Source organism: Pollachius pollachius (assembly GCF_949987615.1).
Source record: "Pollachius pollachius genome assembly, chromosome: 3".
In the NCBI taxonomy this organism is placed as follows: domain Eukaryota; kingdom Metazoa; phylum Chordata; class Actinopteri; order Gadiformes; family Gadidae; genus Pollachius; species Pollachius pollachius.
The window spans coordinates 44,984,234-45,009,704 of NC_136936.1; the positions used below are offsets into that span (position 1 = coordinate 44,984,234).

Genomic DNA, 25,471 nt, shown 5'->3' on the forward strand with positions numbered 1-25,471 from the left:
GTGGTGATGTGAGGGGTGAGGAGGTGATGTTAGGGGTGAGGTGGTGATGTGAGGGGTGAGGAGATGATGTGAGGGGTGAGGAGGTGATGTTAGGGGTGAGGTGGTGATGTGAGGGGTGAGGTGGTGATGTGAGGGGTGAGGTTGTGGGGATGTGAGGGGTGAGGTGGTGATGTGAGGGGTGAGGGGTGAGGAGCTGGTGCTAGGGGTGGGGGTATGGGGAATTGATGTGAACAGTGATGATGTGAGATCAATACACTTAAATAGAAGCGATAAGGTGTAGACCAAGAGCAGACCTTTGAGGAGGATAATGTATTTGAAAGGAAAGATATTCCGATGGTAAACAGTTTCTGTATGCATGTAGGTGGAGAACTGGGGACAGGTTATTGAAAGAACAGACACGTACGTACTAGCTTTAAGTACTAGGTTGTTGACAACATTGACACTTTATTGTTGGTTAGAGACATCACAACAGTCTGGACACAAAACAAAATTAATTCAGTGCTCTTTGGAACGTTAGGTTGGAAAACAAAAAAAACAAATTGAAACCCGCAAATGTGGCTTTTAAGGCAACATATCTACAATTCTCCAAATAATATATATACACAGCCCTTCATACAGAGGAAGCCAAGACAATCCCCATCAGGTTTAACTGCAGTCTCTTCTACTTCGGATTGTAACCAATGAGGTTGTCGAGGGGATGGGTCCAGTGAATCTTGGCCACTCCTGAAAGAGGTCTGTCGGTTGTTTATAAAGGGAGATTCCTGGATCAGTGATAGTTTAGTTAACTGTCGTAGCCATGAAGTCAACACTAGACTAGTACCTGTACGTTTAATAAAGAACCACCCGAAAACAAGGGCATTCACACCATATGATCACACCCCAACAGCTCCACTAGGTGGGCACCGGGTTGAAAGGGCGTCTCCCAGGGTCAACCAGGTCCCAGGGACCCGACTCAAACCCAACCATCCTCTGAAGTACGGATCTCATCCCCTCCACACTAACTTTGGCAAACGGGGATACCTTTTCTTTTGTTAAAGAGTATCAGTTCATTTACACAGCTGAACAATTGAAACATTAGTGCGTATTTCATTGTTCAAAAACATATAAAAACAAAACCAACCAAAACACATAAAACAAACCTATGATCTACAATACCATCTCCTAACACACACACAACTAGGCAGAGGACACACTAAGCACACGCATCAGGCCAGTACTGGAGAAATGGTTCACTTCCTGCCTCTCCTCACTGGTAACCATGGTTACCAGTCCCCGGGCAGATGGATGGAAGGTTGGGGGATGGATGGTGTGATCCTTATTGACCTTTTCATTGACCTTGAAGGACGGTATTGAATATGGTTGGAGGTGCAGTCGGCAGAGCCCTTGGTGGATGTGGCTCTCAGGTGCACAGATGTTGATATTTTGTGTGTGTGTCTGTACGTGTACGTGTGTGTACAAGTGTGTGTGTACAAGTGTGTGTGTGTGTGTGTGTGTGTCTGTGTGTGTATGCGTGTACGTGTGTGTATGTGTGTGTACGTGTGTGTGAACCCTCTGGAGAGTTCAACTTTGACTCAGGAAGCTGTCACTGCAGCTGCACACGGTAAGCACAGATGAGGAGCTTGACCTGAGGGAAGAACAACAACAACGATCAGCGGAGAGTACCCAGAATACCTTGAAAAACATGCAATGCTTTGCGTCTTTTATACGTTTTATACCCCTATTGTGTTAGCCACAGTTTACATTGATGTGTAGGTTGGTATGCATGTCTGGATACGATGTGTGATTTCATCTGGTGTGTATTGCCTGTGTAGTGCGTGGTATATGTATGTCAGTGTATATATTGTGTGCGTACCTTGGCTGTGTGTGCTTCGGCCAGGCGGAGGAAGAGGCGGTTGAGGCCTGGAACCGGACTGAAGGAATAGATGAAGTGACTATCCTGGAGAGAGAGTTGGAGAGATGGAGAGGGAGAGACGGCAAAAGAGAGATGTGGAGAGAGGGGTACAGATAGGGAGAACAACATTGTAAATAATAGAACAAGACAAACCAAGTCTTGCTCTAAGGCATATCAACAGCTGACGGGTGTTCACACATGTATGATGGGAGTAACTGGCGCAGTGTACCAGGAAGATTGGCAGCTGGAACTTATCGTTGAGCACCACGGCGTGCACGCTGCACGGCCCACACAGCCTTGCCGTGATGTCACTCAGGAAGTTAGCGTGGAAGATGAAGAGGAGGACGCCTGAGCCTGGGGGGGGGGGGGGGGGGGGGGAAGAAAGAGGGAGGGAAGAAGTTGAGAGAGAAAGAGAGGCAGGGAGCGGGTGTGAAACACAAGGTATTAATGGTTATGATCAATAATATTAATATAATTAATATTAATTAATGATTATAAAAGTGTTCTTTTAAAAGCGTGCAAAACAGATCTGAGATCCAAAGAGGGGCTAGGATCTCGATGCGGGGGTTCTAATCCTGCTGGGATTCGGGTGTTCTTCCGGAAAGAGCTGGTTCACATTTTCAATTGTGTGCGTCTGTTTGTATTGTGTGTGCAGGCGTGTGTGTGTGTGCGCTCACCCTCAGTCTGCTGCTGAGCTTTGTAGCTGAACTCCAGGTTGAAGTGGGGTCCCTCGCAGAGGCGGTGGCAGGCCAGGGGGAACAGGGGTTCCAGCAGGGCCAGGCGGGACTCAAAGTAGGCCCTGATGGTATCCTCGGCTACCCCTGATAACCTGGAGGAGAGGAGGGGTGGACGAGCGGGAGAGGGAGGAAGGGTGGAGGAAGGATCGTGCAGAGGGGAGAGTGGGAGAAAGAGGGGAGTGGAGAGGGAGGAAGAAGACAAGGGAGGAAGGGGACAAGGAGGGGGAGAGAGGGAGAGATAGGGGTAAAAGGGTGGGAGAGAGGGAGGAAGAGGAAAAGAGGGATAGAGAGATGGAGCAGGAGGACATTTGAGGAGAGAGGGATGAGAAGAAGGGAGAGGGGATGAGATGGAGGGAGAGAGGGATGAGACAGGAGTGTGAAGGAGGAAGTGAAAAGGGAGTTGAAGGGAAAGCAATAGGGAGGAAACGAGCAAGAGAGATGAAAGGAGATAATAGGGAGAGGAAGAGGCATACAAACATGGGAGAGATAATGGGATGAGTCAGAGGTGGAAGTAAAAGAAAGAGTTGAGGGGGAGGGAAGCAAGATGAGAGAGGGAGTAGTGTGTGCGTGCGTGCGTGCGTGCGTGCGTGCGTGCGTGTGTGTGTGTGTGCGCGCGCGCGCGACACTTACGTGTTACTGTGGTCCTTAATGAGGTCACAGACGGTCAGGTTGTTGCTGACCTTGGCGAAGTACATGGCGGTGTTCTTGTGCTTGGAGAGGATGTTGCAGTCTGCGCCGTACTCCAGCAGGAGGCGCACTATATCCGCGTTCCCCCGCTTACAGGCCTGGGGAGGTAAGAGGGGAAGCTCACACTCCCAGACCTCTGCGTTCTTTACTCGATATGATGTTCATCACAGGGTTATACATTTGTACGTTACTTTCTTTTTTGAAGGTTGAAATTTTTTTGCTGTCTGACATGTTATTTTTTTTTATGAGTTGGAGGTTATTCTGTTTTGTGTTCTGACCTTCATTAGGGCCGTCTCTCCTCCGAGCGTCTGGGCGTTGACATGGGAACCGGCCTCCAGCAGGATAGCAACCGTCGTCAGGAAGTTCTGACAGAAGCGAAGCAGAGGTTATGAGGTCATGGAGTTAACGCCATCCCCTACAAAGGAATCCTTCAGTCGACAGGTGAGGATATTGATGGTCTATCCTGCAGCTGGTTACTGATTGATTACAGGCTCATGGTTACTAGGCATGGAAAGTAATAGATTTCTGCAATTGATGTTACCTTATGTACTGAAAGAAGTCTTTTGTAACAATGTCTTGGCATGCTATTGGCACTTCTGATTCCGACTTGGTAATTCTGTGCTAAAACAAACTGCTGGATTGGTTTCTTTAATGAAAACAACAACGAGAGGTAAAAGTACAACCGATTTTTTCACATTAACAAAGGAATTTGAAAGTACCGCAAATAGTCCCTATGTTTAATGAGTACTTCTACCTTTCTCACTGAATTCAATACATTTGACATGCTACTAGAGTAGAAAGGCAGTCTGGTATTAGTTGTCCTGTGTTGTAGGAGGATAGTACTGGTCCTAGATGGTTAGTTATGGCTCTAGGTGGTTGATACTGGTTCTGGGTTGTTAGTTCTGGCTCAAAGTGGTTAATACTGGTTTTAGGTAGTTAGTTCTGGCTAAAAGTTGTTAATACTGGTTCTAGGTGATTAGTTCTGGCTTTAGCTGATTAATAGGGGTCATAGGTGATTAGTTCTGGCTTTAGGTGGTTAATACTGGTCCTAGGTGATTAGTTCTGGCTCAAAGTGGTTAATACTGGTCCTAGGTGATTAGTTCTGGCTTTAGGTGGTTAATACTGGTCCTAAGTGGTTAGTTCTGGCTCAAAGTGGTTAATACTGGTCCTAGGTGCTCAGTTCTAGCTCTAAGTTGTTGATACTGGTTCTAGGTTGTTCCTTCTGGCTCCAGGTGGTTAATCCTGGTTTAAGGCGGTTAGTTCTGGCTCTAAGTGGTTAATCTTGGTTCTAGGTGGTTGGTTCTGGCACCAGGTGGTTAATACTGGTTCTAGGTTGTTCCAGTTTTAGATGCCTAGTTCTGGTGGAGGGTGGTTAGTACTGGTTCTAGGTCACCTTCTCGGCGGCGTGCATGAGTGCGCTGGTCCCATTCTTCTGGCGCCCGTTGACACGGACCCCCTTCCTGATGAGCAGACGCAGGATGTCGTCCTGACCGCCGGCCGCCGCCAGCATGCTCAGGGACATGCCACTGGAGTCCTGACACACAACATACATGACCACATACACGTGATCAAGAACATACATGAGGAACAACATAACAGACAGGAAGCCCACACATGCATGAGGAAGAACATTTGACACATGAACAACATAAAACATGGATAACATACATGATGAAAATGCAACATAACAACCACACAACATAAAACACACTTTAACATGCATGATGGAAAACAACCAAGAGAAGGTATTTTGTCCTGCTCTTTCTGTTAAAAAATAAATAAATAAAACAATCCGAAAACTCTTCTCACTCATGCAACTAAGCCCGCAGAGCTATGCTCAGAAGACTATTTTGGACGAAGACTATTTTTTTTTATCTGAAAGTCTAACACCCATTAACTGGAAGGGGCTCGTTTTTACACATTGGGACTTCAAAAAATCCAGAGGTACCAAAAACAATTAACAGTACAACATGCGAGACCCGGGAGCTATCAGAGCTATGGAAACCAGTGAAATATAGTTTCAATTATGAGGAATCATCAATAATGGTACAATGAAATACATTTAAGCCAAGAAACAATTTATTGTCCAAGCAGAAGTTATAGGTTCCATACAGTAAATGATAAGAGGATGGCCATTCAGTGAAATGTGTTTATACAAGTGTTATTTGCAGTCTACTACAAAAAAACGTGTGGATCATGGTTAGAGATAAACTTTAGATCATATATTTCCTGGGTTGAGCACCAAACATTCCTGATAATACCTGAATGGTTTATGGAAATGTAGAATACGGTGGCTGAATAAGAACACAAATACTTTGAAAACCATAGTGCATTAAGCCGCATTTCCACCGTAGGAACTTTACACTGGAACGAGGAATCTTTGCAGGAACTAAGTATGTTTCCAACGCAGGAAACAGGGTCTAAATTAAGTTCCAGGGGCATTATTTTACTCCCAAAAACATCCTTCTTTGGGGGTCGGACTTTCCAAAGGTTAAGGAACCTTTTGGGGAGGAGCTTTCAGCGCTGAACATTTCTGATTGGTTCATTTCAACCTGCAGTCAGCTTAAACCAACCAATCTTCATATTGCATCCATTAGAGGTTAACTACATTCACAAATTATTTCAGTTGATTATCCAGGTTGATAGCTTAATGCCTCTTAACCATGGATGTATTTAAGATTGCACACCCAATTATCTTAATCCCCCTCATCAACAAACAGTTATTCGCTACAGTATAAAATATAAAGTATAAAATATGAGGTTGAGGGTGGAATCTATGTATTTTTCACTGCCCTGACTCATTGGAAAATGCTGCATATTCGCAACGTCAGTGATAGTTGACACAGTTTTGTTGATCCGATTTCTCTCAGTATTATTTGCTTTTTTATTCGTTATCTGTCTGATGTGAAAGGAGCTTAATTTGCCTAACCTTCGCCGGTCTTAACCCAGGGGTGGAAATACAGACAAGGAGCTGAAGTAACATTTCAGTCCCTTGATGTGTAGCTCCTGGGAATAACATTCCAGGGTCATTTTGGTGGAAACGCGCTTTAGATGCTAATACATAAAAAGTGCATGAAAAGAACAGCCTGTTGGCCAAACAAAAAAAACTATAAAACACTTTTCAGCTATGGAACACGTTTTGGTTAAAGTTATTGATATTCTAAATAAGCTTTAATTCAGTGGATCTCGACTCCAACAGGAATACTTTTACCCAGCTTACTAAATTGTACTTGGCAATTTAAGTGCCACATTTAAAACTAAAATACCTCAAATTTGCAACTGAAATTTACTTCATAACTATGAATGTACCCTGTACGGTATGAGGAATTATATTAGTTTTAAAAACAATATAATAAAACAATTGTGACGATGGGGAAATAACTACCTGTTAACAGCTAGCTGCACTCTACAATGCGATGGACTAAGCAAAAGTCCATTATCGCTTTACGGTAAAAAAACATAAAATTAATGTTCTGTAGGTGCATTTCAATTATAATTGATATTGTGTAAATGGCATAAAAAATGTAAAAGAATGTTCCAGATTGTTGGTAATTAAATTGATGTGCAGACGTTGAAGGTGGGGAGATTATCAAAGATCTACAATATTCAATTAAAATCAAAAATAATTATTTATTAATTGCATCTGGAGAACTTCTGTTTAACCCTTTACCACTACAAATTGCAGTTTTCACACTGTAATTGGTTAGTGCAGCGTAGTTAACAATACTTTTTTAAATTAAACGATAAACATTATGATTTAATTTTGAATATGTTAGCAGTTCACCAGATCAGTAACATGTTATAGGCGTCATTATATTTCTAACAAGAATAAAAATGCTTAGCACGGTTCTTTGCCTAGAGGAATTTTGTACAAATACAATAAAATGTGCGAATCGCCATTCTTATCAACAAATGTGCAGAAATAGAAAAGTAAAAAATAATCTGAAACTTGTCAATACACACTAGTAAAAATCAAAGTTAATGACACGAGCATGAGGAACAGAAACATTTAAACATGTTTTTAAAAATTCCAAAGGAAATTTTGGAAACCGATTCCCACCAAGGGTATATACTTGGTATTCTAATATCTAGCTAGCAGTAACTAGAAGCTAATGGCATTTTGGCTTTTACAGGCCATCTATAATGTAGGCTACTAGCTAAATTAGGTATATATAACAAGTGGGCAACATTGTGTCAAGTTCATAAGTCGACAAAGATATTAAACCTACAGGGAGGTGCAGAGTTATGAAAAGTTCAACAAATTGATTTAGTCAGGGCAGCTTACTTCATGACATTGTACATTGCATTTAACACTTCGATAATCTCTCCCTAGAATGACCACTGTCCAATCCGACGTTTGCAAACTTTACTAGGTGCGGGAGGCCTGTCAGGCTTTTAGAGAACGGGAAATTGATGAATCTTTGGCCCAAGGAACCTCAAAGTCAGACAGAAGATATCCTCAAAGTCGAGAGATATGTCGTATTTTTCATTTTTCCAAAGCCATAAAACAAAGGAGGGTTATTATGTAGGGAAAAAACAGTGAAAATCTCGCAATGCGAACTTGATTTTAATGTCCCGTTCATTCAAGATTCAGTGAGAAATCAAACAAGCTAGCAACGCTTGGGAAAAGCAAGACAAATCTTTAACAGGACAAATAATTTGGGCTGACACGTTTCATTCAAGGAAAACACCCACTTGGATATCTGGAGTAGTGGATAGCGCATCTCACGTGTCTACCACCGAGCCAGACCAGAACCATCCCTACAGAACATCTCCAATGATTTTTAAAAAGGTACATTGATCATAAATACATTACAAACTATGTTATGGAACTTGCTCCCCTTGAGCCAGAGCTACAAACATACTTGGATTACTTAATGCTGTGGTGTCAATTATACTACAACACACCACCACTTGGTAAAATAAAGTCTCAACGTTCTCAGTAGGTGGCGTTTAAGCATTCACCAGATGCATTTCCTTGCACCCTAATGAGTAATCAACCAATCACAACATAGAGCTTATCATGTAGAACTGGGTGCCCTAGATAACGACGGATGAGCTATTTCAACATTATTTAATGTAAGGTGAAAAAAAGGGAATTCACTGTTTTAGCACCCAAGGGCACTATGTACAAACTACAAACAAAGTACAATTATGGAAGTAAATCTGTGCCATCGGATTTTGAAAATAAAAAGGCATTGAATTCTAAGCACTGAATATTCATGCATTGAAATAACGTATCTGGATTTTTTGCCTCTGAATTCAACTCTTAAAATGTTCAATAAATCATATAAAGCTTTATTTTTCAATGTTAAAAATTCAAAATCAAATATTCAACGTTAAAAAATTCAACATGCCAAATTCAGCTGCAAAATTCAATGTCGGAAAATTCAGTGTTAACATCCGGGGACCCAAGGAAGACCCATCTATCCTAGATGCTAGATTGCGGTCAAGCAAGGAGAGCGAGAATAAGAGCGTCACTCGATTCTTCTTTCTTGATACAAACGTTAATTCTAAACAGCATTTTACACAGTAGCCTATAATAGGAAATGCTCAAAGGTAAATCAACGTCATTAAACACTGACTGTAGCTTTTTATGGGGAGAGAAGCAACGGTGGTGGACCTTACTAAACGCCCTATCCATTGTATCGGTCTGTAAAATGCTAAACAAATCAAATCTAATGTATTTATTAAGCACATTTAATAACAAGGTGGGGGGGGGGGGACTTATGTTTTAGTTATAATGCACACCGTTTTTAGTTTTTTTACTGCAGTATTAAGTAAACGATGAACTAATGCCTGCATGTGAAGTGTGTGTGTGTGATTGCAGTGACTTGGCTGGATTTACATGCAACGCAAGAGTAATTGTAGTGGGTCAAGGAGCCCAATTTATTAGGGCACCAATTTGGGGCAATCCGCCGAGGTCACTTTGCCTATGTTTGGTGTTTTGCTGGGGCGATCTGTGATGTGATGCTGAAGCCCGCTGCCCACTGAGGAACGAGCGCGCAGAGCCGACCGTATTACAATTACAATTAGGGCATTTAGCAGACGCTTTTTTTAAAAAAATTTGCAGCTGAAATTGGAATGTTGAATTTGAGGAGGTTGAAAATATTTACGTTTAATTTTTTAACGTTGAAAAATAAAGCTGAATATGATTTATTGAGTTAAATTCAGAGGCAAAAAACCCAGTTATTTTATTTCAATACATAAATATTCAGTGCTTAGAAGTCAATGGCTTTTTATTTTCAAAATCCGGTGGCACAGATTTACTACCATAGACAATTACTCCATATTAATATTCTGGATTACAATCCAAATAATTGTTTTATTCCTTGCTTGACAATATGCAAGAAACGGCAGGCCATGCCTCGAGGTAGATCGGGCTGAGTTTATCTTCATCTGCTCTAAAAACAAGCAAAAACAATTCCTATTTGTATGATGTCACAAATCCTAAGTATGATTACCTGAATCGGAGGACACTGTGGGGGGGAAACAAAATATGAATCTTAGGACATATAAATCCTGTTCAAAGCCTTATCAGTATAATTCACTGCTATTCCTGTTTGCCGTGAGTTTAAGATGATTCCTTTTTTAGGATGACCAACCATCCCGCTTCTCTTAATTGTCGCTTACAATGTTTTTTCATTGTAGTATTTACAGGGAAAGATAGACAGGAGCATCCCATTCTGCAATGGCGTTATGAACCCCGGGGCTGAGGGGTGCAGAACGTTTGGAAGGAGGAGCGTTTGCTCTCTTCTTCTTGGACTGAATAGTGTTGTGAACAAAGTACTTGACCTCCCGCCAGGTCCGGCTTCTCAAAGCAGGCTCAGCCGCTAGACACGCGTCACAGTCCTTCTTGACGGGCACCTTCGTCAGTGCACCAATGTCACCCAGCTGCCGTCGGACGGCTGTCTGCTCCGCCTCACTCCACAACCTCTTGGCTTTCTTGGGAGTCTTTTGGGAGGAAGAACTTGTGGGAGTATCAGGGGAGGAGTCATTACTTTTCATTGACGGTGTCCGGTGCTGAACACCTTTGGATCGTGCATGGGTGCTTGGGACCGAGTTTGTAGTGTGAGAGCTTGGGCTCTGGTGATTTAAGTGGGTTGTGGGGTTCGGGTTGGTGGTGTGGGTTTTAGGGTTTGAGTTGGTGGTTTGTGTTCTGGGGTTTGGGTTGGTGGTGTGGGTTCTGGGGTTTGGGTGGGTCACATGGTAGCTTGGGAGAGTGGTTGTGCACTGGGAACTTGCGACTAGGTTGGTCGTAAGGGTGCTTGAGAGAGGGGTCGTGCTGTGCGTTCTGGGAGGGCTTGCGGGGAAACCTGTTGCACTAGAATGGTTCAGGGGTCTGAAGGAGGAAAGCATGTTTGAACGTCTATCATTCAGCGGTGTGAACCGAGGGAGCTGTTGTGAACACGGCGCGTTTAACGGCATAAATGTTGGAATCATCAGAGGGCTGCTGCTGTGTGGCGAATACCCTGCCAGATGTCCCGGCATGCTTGTAGCATGTTGTGGCGAGTATGCAGGATGAACTGGCATACTTGTAGCGCGCTGCGGTGAATACGGCGGAGACAAGAGCGTACTTCTAGCGATCTCTGGGGTAAATGTTTTTGTAAGTGCATTTAAGGGGGTAAACGTGGGAATCATTGGTGGATTTGTCACGGCTCGGTTTGTTTTAGAACCGACCATCGATAAATGCACAGTGTTCATGGCCTGTTTTACTTGAGGATATAGTACAACAGCCTGATTTGTTGGAGACATTTCTCTATGTTCGGTTGGTGGATTGGTTGTCCGGCTGAGAACAAAATCCTTATTTTTGTCTGGAAATTCCTTCTTCATAGCACGCCGACCCCCTCTTTGGTTCCTTTTCCTCAAGAACTTATTAGCTCCTTGAGCCTTACGGTGGAAACATTTCCTTTTCATTGACTGCAACCTGTTGTGAATGTAATTCTTTATGTCAGTCCAGGACCTGGCGCTGAGGGCGGGTTCAGCTGTGATGCAGGCCAAGCACTGCTTCTTCCCAGGGAGCTTCATTAGTGTGAAGTAGTGGCCAAGGTAACGCCTCACCGCCTCCTGCTCCTCCTCATTCCAACCTTTCTTCCTGGCAAAACTCATCCGGACGGCTCCTGGAGGTTGGAGAAGACAGTAAAATAGGAAAAGAATAAGCAATTGAACCACACAACCATAAAATCCAAAGTATATTTTCAGGGGGCAAAGAAGTAACACTTACCTGAAGTTTGAGCAAGACCTGAAGTTTCAGCAAGACCTGAAGTTTCAGGGTTAGGGTTAGGTCGGAAATACAAAGTCCTATCCAACTTGAGCAGTTGTTTGCTCATTTCCTGCAACATAGAAGGGTTTTCTTGGAGCTTGGTGCACTCCTCGTTGCTCCTATCTAGGAGTTTGGCAATTTTGTTCAACTCCTGTTCCTTCAGGCTCATAAGCTGCCAATAACTGGCAACCTGATCTCGAAGGGTTGCAGACAAAATGGCATCTGGGTTTGCAACACCACATTCAGCTGCTGCTTTTCTCAAATGATCAAATGCCCTGAGAGGGGAAAGGCATTCATTTCTTGCAAATACGTATGGGTTGCCTCCTGCCACATTAGCCTTATCTCGATTTTCATTGAGTAGATCAATGGATGATACCATCCTTGGAGTAAGAAAGACAAGCATGTTTCTACAGCCATGACCCTCTAATTCCAAAATTGTAAGACCATCCTTAAGTTCCAGTTCTAGTTTTGTGCATTGCAGAATCTGTTCAGCAGAAGGCGTGAATGGTACCTCTATCTTTTTGCCATTGTACTCCTTCAGAAGCATTCGCCCAGTGTTTCCCACTCGGCCTCTGTTGAAGAGATAGACCTCGGTGAGAGTGACCTCACCAAGCTTCCTCCATGACAATGAACCAGGGTTCTCCTTCAGCTCTTGGGAAGCTTCTTCGCCTCCTGTCGTTATGAATCTATAAAGTTTGATCAGGTCCTCTGTCAGCGTTGATTTATCTATTTCCACTTTCTGAGAGGCCGTACGAGAGCTTTTGAAGAAACTTTGATCCCACTTTTTATCAAGAAGATTTATGAATCTTTGGATTTGGGCCTCTGTTTCCCTGTCCTCAGTCATTCGGCTTTCCCCAAAAGCAATTTCTGCAGCTCGTTTTAAAGAGTAGCCTATCTTTGAGACCAGGGAAACCGTCTTATAGCGACCGGAGGTTGGGTCAAAACCAGCCAACTTCTTAGCCCCTTCAACAGCCAATTCAAATCTGCAAGGTGTACACATTTCATGCAAAAAGTGTACGCTGCTGTCAATTTCATTGGCAGCAAGAACAAATCTACCCAGCTCCCTCATTTTCTGTGCAATGTAAGCAAACTGGGATCTGTCGTAGTCATGCTTAGCAGACAGTGCATTGCCATATTTACAGATGAGTGGGTCATTCCGTACATGGTGCGAGATTTCATCTTGATGCATGATGTCAATTATTTCCTCACAGCCCCCAGTCAGGAACTCTGACATGGGAAGTAGTCGAGAAGCAGCACTCTGAACTCTGAATCTCTTTGTTCCGATGTCTGACCTTTGATCTCCTTTCCTCTTACACGCTCGCTCGTGTTTCCAAAGATCGGTTTTGCGGTGAAATGCAAGGCAGTGCTGGCAAGGCAAGTAGTCTCTGTCAGACAGCATAGCATTATTCATGTTTGTCTTTGTGACAATTTCTCCTTCTCCACTTTGGAGGACACTGCAATTGTGTTCATAATCTCCTTTGTTGCGGATTTGATCCAGTAAGGTATGTTTGATTTTGGAGTCTTTGGGGAAGTGCATGGCATGAGTGACTTCTGTCTCATTTGAATGTGTGCGTTCTAAATGCCTCAGTAATCGGCGGAAGGGATTTTTGCAATACAAGCAGAAGTGCTCTTTGGATGTATCCTCATCATAATCATCATCGTCGTCGTCGTCATCCTCCTCCAACGTACTAGTTTGGAGTACCTTTTTGCACATCCTCGAGCTAAATCTGGTTGGTTGTCGTCTTTCCTTGATTTTCCTGCGTCCGGTCTTAATTTTTGGGCTCTCTGTGTTGCTCTTTACAGATGTAATTATGGTGTTATCATCTGCTGCCTGAAGGCTATCTGTGCTTTCTGCAGGTTCAGATGGAAGGCTCCATTTTCCAACTTGATCATCCACTTGGTCATCCGTTTGCATTGGTCGGATGTCTTCTAGCCTGTTATGGTCAGCAGGGCTGCTTAGCTCATTGTTTGAGATAATTTCAGAGCCATTGCTCAAACTATCCTGCTTTAAACCCAAATTCATCTCACCAGTAAAATCCACGTTTGTGTCCATTGGCATCTGAACTTCTGGCAACAGGTTACCAACAGTGTGTTCATCCTTATTTAAAAATCGCTCATCTTGTTTTTTGTTTGGGACCTGCTGTGGTAAATCTGCTGTATTTGGAAGGGCATAACTACAGATTTGGCCCGCAAGATCTTGCAGGTGACTGTTATTGAGCCTCAAAGTGCCCTCTTCTTTTACACTCTCCATGCCAAGATTAAACCTATTCAAAGTGTGTGAGCTCCTCTCCTCAATCAAACTCTTGTCACGTTCAAAAGCTGCATTCTCCTCAATCAAACTCTTGTCTCCTTCAAAATCCATCTTCTCCTCAATCAAACTCTTGTCTCCTTCAAATGCCATCTTCTCCTCAACCGAACATGCCTGTAAGAGAACAAGCATACGTAAGACTCACATACAGAGCTGGGCTCAGGGTCAGATATATCATCTGAATCTAAATAGAGAAGATATCATGTCCAGTTTTAAATATTTAAATAGGTTGAGGAGAAAGTGATTGATACAGTTGAAGAAAATATCCCGGCAAAAGAGAAAGGTAGACCTATGTCCTTGGGGACCCCTCATCGCTGAAACTGTGGCTACTAAAATGGAGAAGCGTGTTCTGATGCTTCGACTGCTGAACTCTAAGCACCTTGGCAACACCCCAGCCAAACATCCAAGCTCATTCAAGCACAGGTAAATGAAACGCACGGCTTGTGTTGAAGTAGTAAAAAGTCAACCCGAAATAACCCCCATCCTCCCTCAAAACAATAAAACAGAGCACTCTCAAACTGTCGGTACAAAAACCACATGTGACCCATTCGAGAAATAGTTAACGGCTTTATTTGGATTAAGCAGCGACTACAACGTTTGAACATGGTAAATGTCCGACCAAGAGTATTTAGTATTATGGGATGTAGGGGTGAAATGCTGCATGAATATGGTGTACAAAACAGAATATGCATGCACTACCAATCCTAAATTCCTTACTATAAAACTGATTTAACTTTTATTGTTGAATTTCTTTTATAATATATGCCAAGACTGAGATCTACATGCCAGTTTAAAAAGGCAATTCAAGGCCAAACATAAGAACATAGGATGCAGTGATCATACTTTTAGAATTTTGTTTATAGCTGCCAACCACTAAGCTTTTATGAATCTGATATGTAAAGTCTACAATCATTTCTGTGTTCAGAGCAATGTTACGGGCTGCATTTGGTGCATTAAATAGAATTACTTCTGCTTAAATTGGGCTGATGAGGATGACAGACAAAGGTGTTCTGAGAGCAATGGTGTACCTGCATCGCAGAATTCCTCTGTCCAAACTTCTCTTTACTGTTCTAGGATCCAATTTCTTATATCTGTGGAAAATAGGAAATCGGTAACAGCATTTTCTTTCAGTATATATATATATATATATATATATATATATATATATATATATATATATATATATATATATATATATATATATATATGAGAGGTATATATCAATATTGGTTCCAATATCTACATTGATAATTTAAAATGTATTTTAATAAATCATCATATGATAAAATGAGACTTACAGTAAACTGACTTTTACACTAAACATGCACGTATTATGTTCATCTAATATAGTTGAAGAGTAATAGTTGAATTTCAGAAGGTAAAGATAATCCACAAGGTAAATTTAAAAGTTGAAAATATGGGTTAATGTTTACCTTTGGTGCTGCAAAAACGCCAGGTCCTTTGGAGCAGGTGAGGAACTTGAGGTAATGGGTTTCTTGGTTGTAAAATCCCATATCTCCAATTTTTAGCAGATAGAAAATGTCTTTGTAGATCAACATATCAACCGCTGCAGTCGGATTATGTGGACATCAGCACTCTATTGTACAACCGCCGCTTCTGGTAATAACATTCATAACACAGCAAGGACCCCGGCCCCCATCCGAGAAACGAGCTCGAGGGTCAGTGGACACACTGTCGGACGTAGAGGATTCCAGGGATGACGCCCTGCAATATCTGGACGAAGTTGCTGCTTACATTGATTACAAAACACCTAAAGATAACTCCTTTCATGTGTTATCTTTGTGGGGAGAGCGTTCATTTACAATATTTCTCAGATTGCCCGATTTATCCTCGTCGTCCCTGCATCCAGCGCAGCAACCAGGCGAGCCTTCTCCTCTGCTGGATATGTTATTCAGGAGCAGAGGAGTCTACTAAAACCGTCAGCCGTGGATGATGTGCTTTTTTTGCATGTCAATCAAACCACCACACCAAACAACAGATATCGGAAATCCCTGGCGTTCCATCTAATGTGTAATTTTTCTTCAGGTGCAGGTCGGGCGTCGGTTTCAATTCATAGGGGATCGGCTCGGGTTCGGAATGAAATTCGGGCTACTGTCGGAAAAACGGGTCGGATGCGGTTTCAAGTATGGCGGGTAGGGGTTTGCAAAATATGAGCTGTGCAGGACTCACCTGGTGCAAATTGACTTGCACCAGGGAAGTCAATTTGCAAGAAGGATTTGTGGTTTTATATGGCGACTTGCGTTGATCCCATTTTGGTTTGTGAATGTAAAGCTGTAACTTGTTAACCCTTCACTCTTTAATTTAGATTTTTTATTTAAGGCGATGTTATTGGGTTTGGTGCTTCTTTAAGTTTTACAGTGTTTATCATAGTGACACAGTAGTAGAGGTGTTTATGTGCTATAGCACCCTGTTGACATAGAGGTGTAAAAAAAGACACTGCTGTAATTATCACATCAGATGTGCGTACACGCGGACGCACGCATACAAACACACAAACAAATGCGTACACACAGACACACGCCAGGGGCCACCAAGGTGCAGGCTAAAGAGATCTTCTGTTGTAGGGGAAATCTACAGACAACCCAACAAAGATTTTAAATTGTTAATTTTCATAAAGCTGCTGAAGAACAGCGTTTTTATTGACTTTGAGTCAGAATCCAGTTGGAAAAGATGCAAATGATCGTCACCAAACCTCAACAAGATTACATAGACCCCGACTTCTACAAGTGTGCGTATGGGGTCCCACGGATGCCCGGATATTGTCTTTTGGTTCGAGCGATGAAAAGGCTTAAGAACACCCGCTAAAGAAGACGGAACAGGGTGAGGTGAGTGGTGGGACTGACCTCTTGGTCCAGGTTGTACTCTTCCTTCGAGTTGAGCGCCAGTTTAACAGACATGTAGTCCCCACTCTTCACTGCATCCCGGAGTTCACCTGCGAACACAAGCTAGAGCGTCATGGGGGAGAGGGGGCACAGAGGGACTGTGTTCGATCCCTACTGTCAGCAACCTGCGTGACAACCGTCAACATCCTTGAGCTTGATGCCCTGACCCCTACCGGCTCTTTAGAGACATGTCTCGGAAGTCGGTAAGAGGATCTGCTAAATTCGTTAAACAGTAAATGTCATCACTCACTCCACTCCACAGCATGTAGGGGATGTGTATATCCATAGTGACAAAACGTGAATAATGAGGTCAACTTTCTCAGAATTTTCTACTTGCAGGCTTTACAGATTCCGTCACAGAGTATCTGCAAAAGTTTGCTGAATTTCCCATCAATAAAAGTATGGTTTCAAGCAGTACATTAATATTCAATTCAATTCAAATCACTTTATTCGTCCCCGAGGGGCAATTCAAAGATTATTAACCCTGTAAGGGAAATGCACTTGAGCTACTCACTGGGAGAGAGCGGTGGACCTGACAAGATCTCATCTTCTCCGTTCAGGTGTTTCTGGAAGTCTTCCAGGGTCATCCAGTCCAGGTTCAGGTCCATGCCCAGACTCAGGGTGGCTTGGCCCCCTACACAGCACGGTGAGGTAGGTCAACCAACCAATAAAAAGAGGCGGGGGAGGGGGAGGGAATACTCGACTAGGGGTTGAGTAGCACGTAGCATCAAGTCGCTCAGTGACTGTGTGCTAGCAACTACAAACTTGCACTAGAATTTCATCAGAGTAACCATATTTATACTGGGAAAACATGCTAGGACCTTTTATTTACAACAGAATAACATGCTAGCACCATGCATTGACATCAGGCTCACATTTGAGCACCCAGCATTTACAAGGGGCTCACATGCTAGCCCTATGAATTGACCTGAGGCAAACGTGCCAATACCCATTATTTCAACCTGGCTAGAACCTAGTATTGAAATTAGGCTGGCATTTATCATGTACAAAAGCTAACGTGCTGGCACTTAATATGTACACCAGACTAAAGTTCAAACACCCATCATTATCATCAGGATGAGATCCCCATAGCATCACACTCACTGGACTTGTCTGCTCCCTCTTGGGAGTCCTGGGGGTCGGGCGCATCGTCACAGGCCATGAACAGCCTGGGCTCGCTGTCCTCCCTCCTCTTCCACCTCCGCTCGTCCGTGGGGGTCCTCCTCTCCCAGCCGGGCCTCTGCACCTCCTCCCCCTTGTCCCTCCTGTCCTCCCCCGTGCGGGGCCGTGCGGCTGGCTCCTCCACGTCCTTCTCATCGCTGTCCAGACTGAAGCCGTGGCTCTGGCCCACTCGGGGGGCTGCAGGGAGGGGGACGGGACACAGTTTGCTAAGCAACACCCCCGCACAAGCCCTACACCCCAACTTCGACAAAAGTTGAGGCGTCATGGCACATACGGACATACTAATGATGGTGCAAAACATTTACATTAGGCAAATTTTAAATTGAGTTATATTCAAACAAACCTATAGACTGCATCCGGTGTTAATATGTACCATATATATTGTTTTAATTTGTAGATGTGTTGACCATTATTCTTTTTGTCAGTTATGTATTTGTACAAAAGCTAGTCCAGAACAGCCACTGGTTGTATGGAGAGCACTACTACAAGTGCACCACAAATGCGCAACAAGGACTGCTATCTTGGCTCTCCATTTCCTCTCACCCTGCCGGAAGTGCTATCTGAAATTTCTCAGGCTAAAAATAAATTCACTTGCAAACATTATGTAGAAATTAAATCGATAACGAAATTAAATCGTTAATTTTACCTATTTGGATAATTCACCAAGATTTGTAACAATTCAAAAGGAAACAGTATGAAGGAAATTACTTTTGAATCCATACAAGTGACTGGTATAAGATATCTATGATGGCAGTAAGTTCTATTGTCATTAATAACAACTATAAATAGTGTCCCTCCTCACCTTCTGTCTGCTTGGCTGCCAACTTTTCTGCATCTGGTTTCTGGGCAGGAGAATCTTTAGTCGCCTTTCCCTTCTTCTCAATCTTCCCTATCAGCTGGAGGGAGAGAAAATATACGCATTCTTGTTATTATTTATATTTGATTTAATTATCATATTATGCATACAGCCAGGACTATTTTACACTATTCAGAACATTGGACATGGTTTAAATTATGTAGCCAGTTAACTGATCGGATCGCTGTCAGACAGGGCAATGTGTTTGCAACATGGTTCGGCAATACCAGAGTTATTTCGTAGAGAAAGAGCTCAAGAGTTCTGAAAATTTGATCCTTTCCGAACCAAGCCTGTAAGAGTCGAGGCATTTGACAGGCCCGTTCCCAAGTTTCTTATAATTGAATGGAGCCTGAAACTAAAATGACAGACAAGGAACTGTCTTTGTCAGAACAAGTGATGCCATGCAGCATGAAGCCTGAGAATAGTGTTCAAGATATGAAAATGGTAAAAACTAGTTCTGTCAAAATTCCGAAAGATACAGCGTATAGTTGTCTTTTCCATGCAATTAATGCAGCTTTGTTTATTTCCTGTGGCACTGGACCGCTGCATGCAACAGTTACCCAACGGATCTTTGGAGAAAATAAAAGTTATCCACATCAAATAATGCGATGAATTTATTCATTATTTTTATCGATTGAATGCACTAGTAAAAATCAAAATAATTCACAAAATCAAAATAATTTGCTCAAATAAGCAGAATAAAAACGTAACCAAATGACAAAAAGGTTCCCCAAAAGTTAAGAGCAGGAAGAAGCCAAACTTGCCAGCTGTGTAGATAGCAGAGTGGGCAGAGCCAAGAGAGAGGCCCAGACTAAAACATGAAAACAGAGCAGACCAAAGTTTGAGCCCACAAAAATTTTAAGAAGGGGGGCAGCTCTGTGGCTCAAACCGCTGATGTGCCAACCATGTATGCATTACGCCTTGTAGCAACCCAGGCTCCACCTGTCGTCCTATGCTGCATGTCATCGTATGACTAGGGCTGGGTAAAAATATAGAATCATCAGTGCACTCCAATTAATTTGTTCTCGATTCAATTTCGAATTTTCTTTTAATCGATTATTTCCGTAAAAAAAAAAGAAGCATACTCAGTCCTGTAATCTATAACCAAGTATGCCTAAATTTACATGCACTTTTACATTTGTCCATGTTATGATTATTACTTTTATGCTGCAAGTTTAGCTCAGGAACAATACAATACAATGTTTTATTCCAATTCTATACAATGTTGTATTCCCTTTTTGCTAATTAAAGCACAATGAAATGGTTAATTCATTTTGGGGTCACCTTTTTTTTTAAACCAATACAAATTACAAAAACACCTAAATAATATTTAGATATTTTTGTCATCTGCACATATTATTGAATCGATATCGAATCGAATCGTGACCTAAAGGTTCGGAATTGAATTGAACTGTGAGGTACCTGGCAATACCCAGCCCTACGCATGTCTAAAAAAGTGTTAGCTAAATGACTAAATAGTTCAAGACAAAATACAAATGTCTGCAAAGCGACTAGGTTTGGTCTGAGGTGCCTTGGTCCCGACCTTGGGTGTTTTCCCTGCGCTGCTGATGGTTTCCGTAGCGACGGCGGGAGGCGGGTGCACGGCGTGCCGGCGCGGTACCCGGTCCTTGGCCTCACAGTTGAGCAGGAACTTCTCAAACAGGTTGGTGGAGCCGGCGCCTTCCTTCTGACCCCCCGGGATAGACTCCGCCTCCTTCATCCCCGCCTCCTTCCCCCCGGCCTCCTCCCCCCGGGCCTTAGCACCCCCGCCACCGGCTGACGCCAGTGAGGACGATGAGGAGGAGGAGGAGGAGGCGGAAGACGGAGGGAGCTTGGGGGCGGGCGGTGGGGCCGCGCCCTCTGGCGCCGCCTTGCTCCGGGGCTTCTTCTGGAGGGAGGAGCTATCGGAGGAGTCGGAGGAGTTGGGAGCTGTGTCCTCCCTCAGCTTGGAGGCCTGGCTCTTGGTCCTCTGGGTGCTGGCCTCCTTTTGCGAGGGCCCGGCGGCCGCCTCAGTCTTCTTGAGCTTCTTGTCGGGGACGAGGTCCATGAAGCACTGCAGCTTCGAACTCGGACCTTTCTTCTGCTTGCCCCTCTCCTCCGAGCGGCCCGACGGCTCGTCGCTGAGGTCCTGCTCCAGGGGAGCGGCGTCCTCGTCTTCAGACGACACCATCTTCCTCTCCTTCTTCCCCTTCCTCTTGCGTCCGTCCTCCGCCTTGTCCTTTTTGAGTTTTCCAGCCTCCTTCCCCTTGTCCTTCCTGTGTTTCTTGGTAGGTGCCGGCTCCTCCTCTTCCTCGTCCGTGTCCACCGTACGCTTCTTCCTCTCCACGGGCTTCTCCCTGGGCTGCGAGGGGGACGGGCTGGGGGGCGACGGCGGCAGGGCGTCCTCTTCGTCCTCCGTCTCGGGGGCTGGCAGGGGCTTCGTCATCTCCTCTCTCTTCTTGTCCTTCTTCTTCCTCTTCTTCTCCTTCTGGGGAGGCTCCCCTTCCTTCGGCAGCAGCTTCTTCTTCTTCTTGAGGGGCATGTCGCTAGGCCGTTCTTTGTCGCTGTCGCTCTCAGAGTCTTCCTCGACCTCGTCCGTCTTTGTCGGGACCTTATGGCAGGAAACAGAGGTCCGGTCAGCATTTCTGTACGTCGTTATTTTGTTATGCTGTCTGTCAAGACAAAAATTCAAAGCGCATTGTGCAATCTAGTAAAATACTTCTAAAAAGAAACAAAACAAAACCCAACTATATTAACTTCTGAATCCTATAGCTGTGCCTATCCTATAGCCTATAGCTGCGCAACACTTTGTCGCTACACCATCAATTCTGATTGCATGAATCAAGTGTTTGCAGTGTTTCCATGAATCAAGTGTTTGCAGTGTTTCCATCTTTGGCCAAAAGCATCTGCTAAACGAAAAAAATTGCATAAACAAGGTAATTTTTTTTCTTCGATTAAATGATGTGTGCATAATGCTGTGCAAACAACGCCGCTGACAAGCCCAACGGTCACCACGTGTTACCATGGCGACTCACCGTCACTTTCTTAGCCTCTGCATCTTTCTTGAGCTTGAGTTCTAGGTTGTTCTTCTTGTAGTTCAGCAGCACCTCTCTGCAGTCCTCCAGATGGGCCTCAGGTTCCCAGGTGTCATCGTCCGAGGAGTAGTTCTTCCAGCGGACCCGGTATAGAACCTCCCCCTGAGGACACAAGACACACAAGGTCACGAGACAGAAGCAACAGATACGGGAAAGGATCGTGTTGGGTCATGACATGAAAGATGTGATTCTGTGGTGCAGAATAACTTTAGTTACAGAAGTTCTGTGTATTGTCAGGCTGCACAACCAACTGGTAAAGAAATGCTTCCTTAGTGATTCATCAGAGTTAAAAGTGTCAGTTACTTAAATATAATCCAACTCATAATCGCTTGACTCGACATGGAAAACAGCTCAACCAGCTGGTTAGAAGAGTTGTTGTCCTATCCGGGGGCTCTAGGAGCATGATAATTGCCTGGCAGAAGTTGGTTCACTAAATAACACAACCTACATGACTGTCCTTAAGGCGCTGCAACACAGTGCAGACAGGTGGAAAATTACCTGATGGGGACTAGCGAAATGTGGACAATTCACACAGAACCGGACACAACCCTTTTATTCAAAGTACCCTTTAGGGATGTATAAAATCTTAGCTATGGTCAGGTTTAGGTCTCAAACATTACCTAAATTTAGTACCATGATACCAGACAATCTGAGATCTCACCGCTAAACCTGGTATTTGACATGAAGTTACTCTTCAGCAGAAATACTGCTCTCCCCAATTCTCTACCGAGGTAAAAATAACATATTTAGCGATATAGGGAATCACTTTGGAACGGGGACAGAGCTTTTGAAACATTGAAAATGGATGTCCTGAGCAGTGTTACATTCAATTATTCAGTTTCATCAAATGTGTGCTCACTCTACAAGATGGGGGAAATTAAGGAATAATGAGACTTTGTCCAATATAAAAATATATATATATTTTGCTTTTAGTTGTTTTTTTTCTAGTTCAACAAAGAACCCTGTGAGATTGTCTCCAAGAGCTTAGGGTCGAGAGACTTGTGAGCCTTGATGCAACCACTAAACCCATTCTAGGTTCTGAAGACTAGTGTTAGCGCTTATACATCAGAATGCATCATGGGATTTTTTGTTGGCAATGCTATTTTGTGATGCCATTACAGTTTGAGTGATGTAAAATATTTAGCAAATGTAAGTATACCGTGACCTAGGCTAATCAAAACTTTATTTTGCCATATCGAGCATGAGAAACGCTGTGGTAGTTTCAAACGCATCAATGTCCAAAAATAAACAGATTTTATTTCACGATTAACTACTAAACAATGACCATTACTACCAATAAAAATCCTATTCTCCTATATTTCCGAAATAGAGGTGGTCATTGCAATGGTACGCACGATGTACAAGCCCTCTACTGTTGATGACAACCTTTCATCAACATCAGAGCATGTGGCTTTCCTCCGACTTTCTATATACGAATGGAACAGCCACAGTTGGATAAACGCTAACCATTCTTAAGCGAACCAACCAGAGCACATGTTAAAAAAATAGTAATAACCTCTTCATATGTTAAATAACATAACATGTTAAAGCGGACTGAAGTCCAGCCCATGTCCTAAACAGCGCATGGTCACATCTGTTATTGTCTGATGATCGATCAGGAGAAAGCATGCCGAGGTCTGTCATTTTTTACCAATAACCACCAATATCCACAAAAGGATAATATTAATATCCTCCCAGCTGATGACAGGAATATATTATCCGGGGCCTGGACGGTGTTGGCCGGGTTGCTGAGACACAAAGCATTCCCGATTCTGGCGTCTATCTTTCCTTTTTCACCAATACCACAGATTAACATCCCCATAATCAATAGCGCTGGTAGCAAAAGTTTAGAGGAGATATTAGAATATACATGATTAGGGCCGTGGACCATGTCTACACGGGACCAGATCCTCCTCGGCCTCCGCAGGGGAGAAGCGGACCTGACAAAAGTTGTGCAGACGCGACCGCTGTCTAAATACAAATAATGAAGTCTGTGCAAGACCCCATGTTACAAAATGTTTTGCATTGGCTACAATCTTATAATAAAACAGTACAGTATGATGTACAACAGGTGCAACCAGTTCGGTGTTTATTTTGAGGTACACGTTGGTGGACGAAAGCATTGCCAGCCATGTTTTTGCCAGCTAGCTAGTTAGCGCGATCTGTTACCTCTTCGAGGCGCATATCGATGATTCTCTCCACTTCGTAAACATCCTCCTCCTCGTCCTGTTCGCTGTCCGCGGGTTCGGGTTTCTCCACCTCAGTGTCCATGGCGGATAGTATTCCACACTCTAGTATCCCAAGAGTGAGGATACTAGCCTATATTTAAAAACAATAACAATTCAGCGAGGAGCCCTCAAAAGGCCGTGTTAGCTACTACCAGCACTAGCAGCGTTGGCTACCGCAACTGTAACCCGCCCTCCTGCAGCAGCTGGAAGCGAGTGGCTGGTAGCACCGCCTACCTCAGCTCAGGACCACTGGTTACGCTGTGGGCACACTAAACCGCCACCGACACATTCCGCTACCTGCTGGCCGCGCCGCGGGGCGTGTCTTTCCAATATCTTATTCCAATACTAAACTCGCCGCTGACCATCAGCGAGTTTAGTAGGGACGAGGAGGCAATTTATATTGATATTGAGGTTTTTTTAAGCTGTGGTCTGAGCCACATGAATGCAATTTAATGTATCGCAAAATGAATTTCCATTTTGTCACAGACAAAGAAAATGTCGGGGATGGTCAGTGTAAAGTAAGTAAAGTTCAAGTAAGTGTTAATTGTATTTCAAGAGAAAGATATTATCTCATTAAGATGAGGTACACATTTAGATACACATGGCATAGTTAAAATATGTAAATGCCTTCCCTTGTCTAAGGCCTTCCCTAAAATTAATAGACATATAACGGTCTAATAAAATACATCTTATCTCACAAGTATAGATAGTAAGGCACACTATAATGCATTTCCTGCAGAAAATGCAGTGAGTGCTGTAGTGCAAAGTGAGGTTGAAAATATGTTTTAGTAACCAACTAAAAATAAACGAAGAAGGGGTGAAATTCAATTATTGATTCAAAGAAAATTGCATGAATGATATTGAAAATATGTTTGGACATATTTGAAGATCAAAGTATGTTGATTTGTTAAATGTTTGAACGATTGGTTAACGGTCAAAAAATGACCAAGTTAAGAAGTCTGAGGTAGTTGATGTGACCAGTGTTCCATTCTGTGTATTGTCTTGCCACCCTGCTTTTCCTCAGTGCCATCTATATATTGACCTTTGTGCTTGGTTCAGTCACCTCACCGCTGGAGTGAGTGATGTCGTCAAAATGATAACCCTTTCCTATGGATAACCGGCCTACCTTCCTCAGAATCGTAATGTTAACCTTCGTACTTGGGTAAAACAGTCACAAGGGATAGGACATCCTCTTGTGCACTCTTCTGCTCAATGAAAACACAAGCATCTCTGTGTCTTGAGCAAACATTACCTGATTTGATTATTGACATCTGCAATTGCCACGACACCGTCCTCCCATAAAATAGAATATTTTAAAAGTAGAATATGTTACAAAGTAAAA

At 43.4% G+C, this 25,471-nt stretch overlaps 1 protein-coding gene across 2 annotated transcripts; it reads right to left on the minus strand.

Annotated features, from left to right (window-relative positions):
- Positions 1-411: 411 nt before the first annotated feature.
- mphosph8 (M-phase phosphoprotein 8) lies at positions 412-24,297 on the minus strand. 2 transcript variants are annotated; one of them, XM_079733059.1, is made up of 14 exons: positions 24,071-24,297; positions 21,842-22,003; positions 20,371-21,417; positions 18,774-18,867; positions 17,894-18,148; positions 17,304-17,423; positions 16,751-16,839; positions 4,709-4,849; positions 3,594-3,680; positions 3,259-3,413; positions 2,569-2,720; positions 2,121-2,245; positions 1,853-1,936; positions 412-1,624 (listed from the first exon to the last, which is right to left on the minus strand). In XM_079733059.1, exons 1-14 carry the CDS (start codon positions 24,170-24,172, stop codon positions 1,583-1,585), a joined length of 2,655 nt encoding a protein of 884 aa, XP_079589185.1. In that variant the 5' UTR covers positions 24,173-24,297; the 3' UTR covers positions 412-1,582. The 2 variants fall into 2 exon arrangements, with proteins under 2 accessions (XP_079589185.1, XP_079589184.1); XM_079733058.1 differs by lacking the exons at positions 412-1,624; positions 1,853-1,936; positions 2,121-2,245; ... (2 more) ...; positions 3,594-3,680; positions 4,709-4,849 and adding exons at positions 5,313-11,435; positions 11,540-14,000.
- Between the last annotated feature and the right edge of the window lie 1,174 nt (positions 24,298-25,471).

Bases quoted from the DNA above. Each gene is read 5' to 3' on its own strand.
- mphosph8 (XM_079733058.1), bottom strand. From the start codon at position 24,172: ATGGACACTGAGGTGGAGAAACCCGAACCCGCGGACAGCGAACAGGAC. The intron at 21,418-21,841 runs GTGAGTCGCCAT...TCCTGCCATAAG, and splicing joins CAGAGGCTAAGAAAGTGACG to GTCCCGACAAAGACGGACGA. The intron at 18,149-18,773 runs GTGAGGAGGGAC...CCCTCCCTGCAG, and splicing joins GGCAGCCAAGCAGACAGAAG to CCCCCCGAGTGGGCCAGAGC.